At 53.1% G+C, this 6,956-nt stretch overlaps 1 protein-coding gene across 1 annotated transcript in view; it reads right to left on the reverse strand.

The window, feature by feature from the left end:
• The window catches only part of TTC28 (tetratricopeptide repeat domain 28), a 639,521-nt gene that overhangs the window by 38,861 nt on the left and 593,704 nt on the right, over positions 1-6,956 (reverse strand). The window contains exon 14 of the mRNA XM_027863073.1: positions 949-1,093. Coding sequence (XP_027718874.1) covers positions 949-1,093 — 145 coding nt within the window. The remainder of the gene's footprint in view (positions 1-948; positions 1,094-6,956) is intronic.

Below are 6,956 nucleotides of genomic sequence, written 5' to 3' on the forward strand. Positions count from 1 at the left end.
CAGACAGAAATCCACTCCCCTCTGGAGAGCTTAACCCTCATCTGTGGCTACAGCAGCTGCCTTCTGAGCCCAGTTACACAAAGGCTTTTGATAGTCACAAAATCTTGATTTACAAGGACCTGTGGGCCTCAGGTATTAGCCACCCAGGAAGGCAGTGGTGGCTGTGCTGAAGAGTCATTGTCAAGGCCAGGGGAAGCACATACAACCTAAGAGGAGGAACCCTCAGCCTCTTAGGGGGTGTGCCAGGGGAAAGGGCCCCTCCACGAGGGCACTCACCAAAGGTGGGAGCCAGAGAGAGAGCGGAATGGAAATACAGGCCCCCCTTCTCTGAGATTCACAGCCGCTGGAGAGCTCCAGCCCGGGCAGAAGAGAGATGGGTTCCAGGGTGGGAGGGATTCTGGAGGGTCTCAAACACACACACAGACACACACACACAGACACACACACACAGGCTCTGGGTTCTCCTGCGACCCTTCTCACAGCAGAGTTTGACGCCAATGCTATAAGGGAATGACCATTTCTGAGGCCTACAGCTCACAAAGATGCCCCATAGAAATGTTATACTTCTTTTCCTTAGGTTTTTCCAGCGATGGCTGAATAACCATGGAACGGTCACATACCCAGTCAATATCTTCTCCATCCTGTGTTTGGGCTTTCAAACATTGATATTACTGGAGAGGGGTGTGTGTGTGTGTGTGTGTGTGTGTGTGTGTGTACAAGACAGGGAAAGGACAGAGAAGGAGGAGGGAGAGAGAGGAGGGAGGGAGGGAGGGAGAAAAGGACAGGGAGAGGAAGAAAGAGAGAGGGAGAGAGAGGGAGAGGGAGAGAGAAAGAGAGAGTACTGCACTGTGGAGTCAATATGTCTTGACCACATGACCTGGCAGGAGGCTGTGTCCTCCCACAGATGCCTCCCTCCCCGCCTCAGTGGTCAGTGATGCAACCACTTACCCCTTCCATCGGTGCTATGAGCAGGTCATACAGAGCTCGGAGTGGGGGTTTGGTAAGGGAGCTGGGCCTTCTGGGAAGAGAGGAGGTTCCATCCTTGATAGGCGACACGGTGTTACTGAACAGACTAGTCATGCTGTGGCAACTCCTGCAGAGAAAGGGAATGAGGGATTAAGAGGGGCCTGGATGTGCACACACGGGAGGGCCCTGGCCGCACGCCTTCCCACTGCTGGACGAGGCTGGTCCGGAGGCCTGGTGAAGGCAGGGGGTAGGGAGTGCAGGGGCTGCCCGGGGCCAATTTCCCCACTCGCTTTCCTGGAAGGTAATTTTCACAGTACAGTGATCGCTGACAGAAACCACGGGATAAACCAGCTGCAGACAACAGCTTACATTTCTATGGAGTTTTTCTACATAATCAACCATCCCAAAGCGCTGTTCAAAGGATTTAATTACATCCTTGTGTGGCGAGATTGTGCACAGGCATACGTGAGGGCCATTCAGAACCAGCATCGTTGTTGGGTGCTGGGAGGAGGAAGGAGGCCAATTAATCAGCGATGGCATTGGAAGATAAACATGAGGACGATGAGGAGGAGCCTGTTGGCTCCATGCCATGGGAGAGAGTGCTCACCTGAAAAGCCAGCCAGGATGCAGGCAACACAGCCCCTCCCCTTCAGACCCGGCCTTGGGGGAACTCTGGGGGGTTTAGGAGACAGACAAGAGTCACTCCCCTTCTCACATTCTAGGCACTCAGCCCAAAGAGCCTGCTCCCCAAGCATGGCACCCTGTCTGCCATCTCAGTGCCTTGGCAAGGGTTGCCCCTGGTGCCTGGAACGTACTGCCTCCTCACCTCTGCACGGTCAGTGGTCTGTAAACTAGCATTCACTTATTAAGTGGTTACAACAGGCCAGGCACTGTGCTAAGCACTAGGATACAAAGAAGGCAAAAACACGGTCCTTGCCCCAAAGGGGTTCTGTTTTTACAGGGAAGACACAACTGGATTCATATAAGATACCCACAGGGTCATCGGAGGGGGTCTCAGAGGAAAGGCAGGACTGGAGTTGAGTCTTGGAGGAGGCCAGGGAAGGCAGGAGGCAGAGGCGAGTGCAAGGACAATTAGTGAGAAGGCACAGTGTCCAGATGGGCTACGTTGTGTCAAGAACAGCCAGGAGGCCACTGTGGCTGGCTCGGGGGAGGCAACTGGAAGGAGCCCAGAAAGGTAGGAGGGGCTTTAAATGCCACGCAGAGGACTTTGTGTTAGACCCTGGAGGCCACAGGGAGCCACTGGAGTTTATGGAGCAGGGGGGGTGACGGTCAGACCTGAGCTTTAGGAACATCACTGCAGTGGCTGAATGCAGGCTGGCCCAGGGTAGCAGACCACCCCGAGCCGCTACTGAACCAGTCCAGGTGTGAGAGGATTCAGAGGACGGAGAGGGGTACACACTGTGTGCTGACATTGCTGTCAGCCCGGGACACCGGCAGGACAGTGTTGCCTTGTACAGTAATAGAGAAGGTGGGGAAAAGTTCAGGAATTCTGTCTTGGACATGCTGAATTTGAGATGCCTGTGGGAGAGCCTGTTTGAGATGTCCAGAAGGTGAGTGAGTGAGTGAGTAGAGCCTGGAGCTCAGGGAGAGGTGAGATCCGGGAACCATCCGCGCAGAGATGAAAACTGAACTGATGGGAGCTGGTGAGATCGCTAAAGGAGACTGTCTAGAGGGGGAAGGGAAGAGGACCAGGACAGGAGACCCTGGGCACATGCAGTGAACTGGCGCAATCTCGATGAAGACCCAAAAAAGGAAACTGAGGACTGGTCCTCCAGGGAGGAGAAGCAGCAGAGAGGAGCACGCACATCCTCAGTTTCCTCCAGCGCTCAGCTCTGGTGCCCCCACTGCCATGAGCTCTTGAGCAGTCCTGAATCCTGGTTTGTTTGTCTTTTCAGGGCTCAACACATCCAGAGGCCCACAGACCCATGAGACACGCTTCTCCAGCGCTTCGTCACTCATTCATTCACTCATTCATTCATACACTCACTGATCATTAGTACAGGATTTGCCAAGTGTCCAGTAATCCAGGCCTGTCCAGGCCTATCATCCTCCTTGCCACCCAGAGCCTCTGCATTTTGCATTGATACGCATGCCAAAATCACCACCCATCCTCTGCTGTGCAAAGCGAGGTAGGCCTGTAACTGTCCCGGTTTTGCAGAACCTGGCTTTGGATGGCGTTCCCAGCACAGAGAAGGAGCTGAATCAAGGAGCTGACTGCCTGACTCATAACACTTCAACGTTGGCCAAGACAGATCAGTGGTTGACTGGTTCCCTTCCTAGGCTGGCTCATGGCACGGGGGCCCTTTTGAAGCCCACACACACGCTACGTGCATTTGTATTTTCCGGGGTGTTTCTCTCCATCTGTGTGTGTGTTCACGTATGACTGGCTCCATCCTCAAGAGCCAGACATCCAGCTCAGAGCTTTGCTCCTTGCCAGGGACAGGCAGCATTCGCAGGCCCAGCCGCTACCAATTAGGATGACCAAGTCAGACTCGTTCACTCTGGACACGTCGCTCCTCCGACATCGGGGTCAGTGAGGCGGACACGGCCCTCGAGTGACGTCCACGGGCTGCTTTAGCTCACCCTGCCAAGTACAGGGCAAAGAGCACTCGGCTCTCCCTGTGGGTAACACGGCCACTCCGGCGTGCCTGGCAGACACGGCTCTCTGCATTAAGCACGGGTAACTGGTGCCCTTCCAGGGCAATGCCGCAGAGACAGGAGAAGACGCTCCCGTTCTCTTGCTTCGTGAGTCACTCATGTCAGACACGAGGCAAGGATGTCACAGAGAATGTGGGGCAACGAAGCACCAGCTTGAAGCCATTTTCACCGGGTATCTCGAGTCAACCTCATTCAATCAAACGGACTCTCTCAACAGGAGCATGCTGTCCCCAGGCGACCGGACGTGCCGACAGATGGCACGGTCACTCCATGAAGGACTTCGTACAAACAAAGCCCAGGGGGCTGTCCAATCTCATCGGGCTAGAAAGTTCCTGCTGGGGAAACACTCAATAACACAGACGTAGGTCACTACCCACATGCCTCCCTTGACATGTTAGCTTCTAAGAGTTGGTGCCTCGTGGTGGGTACCCACAGCCACAGAGAATACTTAGATACCAGGGAGCCTGAACTGGCCAGTCACAAGAGTGCCACACGGCAGCTGGTCCGAATCTTTCATCTGTTTTGCTGCAGGTCTCGGTTTGGGATATTCAGAACCCTTGCATGCGTCTCTCCTCAGGCCTTCTGGAATTTCTGGGAGGTGGGCAAGTCCATCGTATCGTGGACGTCTTAATTTCATATCCCTAATTCCTGTGCTGTGGTCGAGTGCAAGCTGATCACATTTTTCCTGCTTGGCCTGGGTGGTCCAAAAGAGGGACGACAGGAAGCAGCTACAAGCAGGCAGGGCAAAGACAAACCCCCCCCTCAATTGTCAGCAGTCCTGGGGGGAGGAGCCCAGCTGGTCTTCCATCCCCATCACGGATCTACACAGAGCCAGCCTCCAACTGCCTCATGGAGGATTGCGCTCCGTGAGCAGAAGCCCAACAGTGGGGATGTGGAGGCAGGGCCCCTCACCTGCATGTGACTGCTGAGGTCCCTTCCAGGCCCGGGATTCTAGGGAGACATGTATGCACCCCATTAACTCGAGTGAACCCCAAGAGAAGAGTTTCCATTGCCTCGGGGAGTTCCCTTAAAAAAACCAAACCAGAAGGGTGGGAACCAATGGGAAGGGGCCTTGCTTAGTGGAAGGGTAACTGGGGTTGGAAGGATGCAACAAGGGGCTTTCCACCTGAGACCACTGCTCTACATGGGAGGTGGTGCTGGGGCGTGCAGACAGCCCTTGGGAACCCGTGACATGCACGCTGTGAACTTGCCAGCCCTTAGGAGCCAATGAGGACCCTTCCTGAATCCCATCCTCAACCTTTCCAACAAGTGGTCTCCGCTTGAAGACCTTTACAAATAGAGAGCTCACTCCCCCACATGGTCTCCACACTTGGTGACAAACCCAATCCACAGCTGTTTTCTCCAGGTAAATAAGAACCAAACCAAACAAGGGTGCTCCCATCACAGGAAGCTAGGACTGACTCCTCCAAGCTGTGTCCAGGCTGCTCCCCTTAGCAGACTGCAAACGGCGCTGGGCGTAGAGCAGGCCCATCACCTCTCCAGCGGCAGTCCTTCCCACAAGGGCCTTTCTGGGGATTCTGGCTTCCCCACTTCATTCCAGGCAGTTTTTCGTAGGAAAGGGCATAAAGAGGTTCAGGGCAGACGGAATCCTCTTGGGATTTCGCTGGCCTTCTGAAGCAGGTCCTGAGGAAGCCAGCAAGGCCTGGTCTTCGCTGTGGAGGGCAGCTGCAGGGCCGTGATACAGGACTGTGGAGGGCAGCTGCGGGGACGTGATACAGGACTGTGGAGATGGCGGCTCAAGCTCCAGCCACAATCACTCCGTAAAAGGCGCTCCTCTTCTTCCTTTTGCTTAAAGCCTCGAAAGAGGGGGTGTGGCCAGGCGCGGTCAATCTGTCGTCACGGCATGTTTCTAGAAAAACCAATGTGGTGACTTCTGGGCATGTGAGACTGCCCCTCGTTCCTTTAAAAGCTTATCTGTTTTCCCCAAAACCTCTGAAGCTCATTCAGGGGTGCTGACTGCACCAAGGGGAAGCCTGGACAGAACCACGGGCCTGAAGGATCAGTTAAAAGAAGAGAAATCCAGAGCCATCATTTTAAGGCCAAAGCCAAGCCACGTGAGACGCTTTTAATACCAAGTATTGGTTAAATGTGTCTTTAAATGAATTTAGGCAGCCAGGTAGCACAGTAGATAGAATGCTGGGCCTGGAGTCAGGAGGACCTGAGTTCAAATTTGACCTCAGATACTTGACACTTACTAGCTATATAGCCCTGGGCAAGTCACTTAACCCTGCTTGCCTCAGTTTCCTCATCTGTAAAATGAGCTGGAGAAGGAAATGGCAAACCACTCCAGTATCTGCCAAGAAAACCCCAAATGGGGTTGCAACGAGTTGGGCGTGACTGAACGACAAAAAGAAGTTTAAGCAGAATTTTATTTCCATCCTCTTGGTGGCTGTGTGGCCTTGGCAAGTAATTTCCCCTCTCTGGACCTCACAAAATGAGGAGTTGGGCTAGAGGATCTCTGAGGCGTCTTCCAGCTATAACGTTCCGAGCTCTGAGTTCTGCTCCAGTTCTAACAGCAGCTTGAGCAGACAGAAGTCCAGAGGCACGATTAGAAAACTCGGTTCTATCACTTGCCGTCAGGTGACCATGAGCAAGACATTGAACCTCTGAGGTTATCTCCTCACACTCACGCTGCCGATGTTACTGGGCTGTTGGGAAGAAAATGCTTTATATACGAGGGGAGTGGAGAGGCTGGTTCTCAGTGTGGCGCTCTACCTTCTAACTTGTCTCCTGGCTGACATTCTATGTTTTAGGCTCTAAATAAGGGTTCTTAACCTGGGGTCTATGAACCTAATTTTCAAAATATGTTGATAATTATATTTCAGTGTAGCGGTTTTCCTTTGTTACTCCCTGTATTTTGTTTCATGCATTTTAAAACATTATTCTGAGGAGGGATCCATAGGCATCATCAGATTGATTGTCAAAGGGGTCCAGGACACAAACAAGGTGAAAAACCCCTGTTCTAAGAGATCTCTAAGCTCTAGCATTGTGCATTCTGAGGTTGCTCTGCCATTTTCTGTTCTAAGGCCGTTCCTAGCACTCATGGTCTCTCTTCTGTTTTGTTTTTTTTAAATTTGGTTAGGCAATGGTGTTAAGTGACTTGCCCAGGGTCACACAGCTAGTAAGTGTTATGTGTCTCGAGGCTGGATTTGAACTCAGGTTCTCCTGAATCCAGGGTCGGTGCTCTATCCACTGTGCCATGGTCTCCGCTCTAAGGCCCTTCCTGGCACTCCTGGTCTCTGTTCTAAGGCCCTTCCTGGCACTCCTGGTCTCTGCTCTAAGGCCCTTCC

The sequence above is a fragment of the Vombatus ursinus genome, unplaced genomic scaffold (assembly GCF_900497805.2).
Source record: "Vombatus ursinus unplaced genomic scaffold, bare-nosed wombat genome assembly UNPS02001287.1, whole genome shotgun sequence".
NCBI lineage: Eukaryota > Metazoa > Chordata > Mammalia > Diprotodontia > Vombatidae > Vombatus > Vombatus ursinus.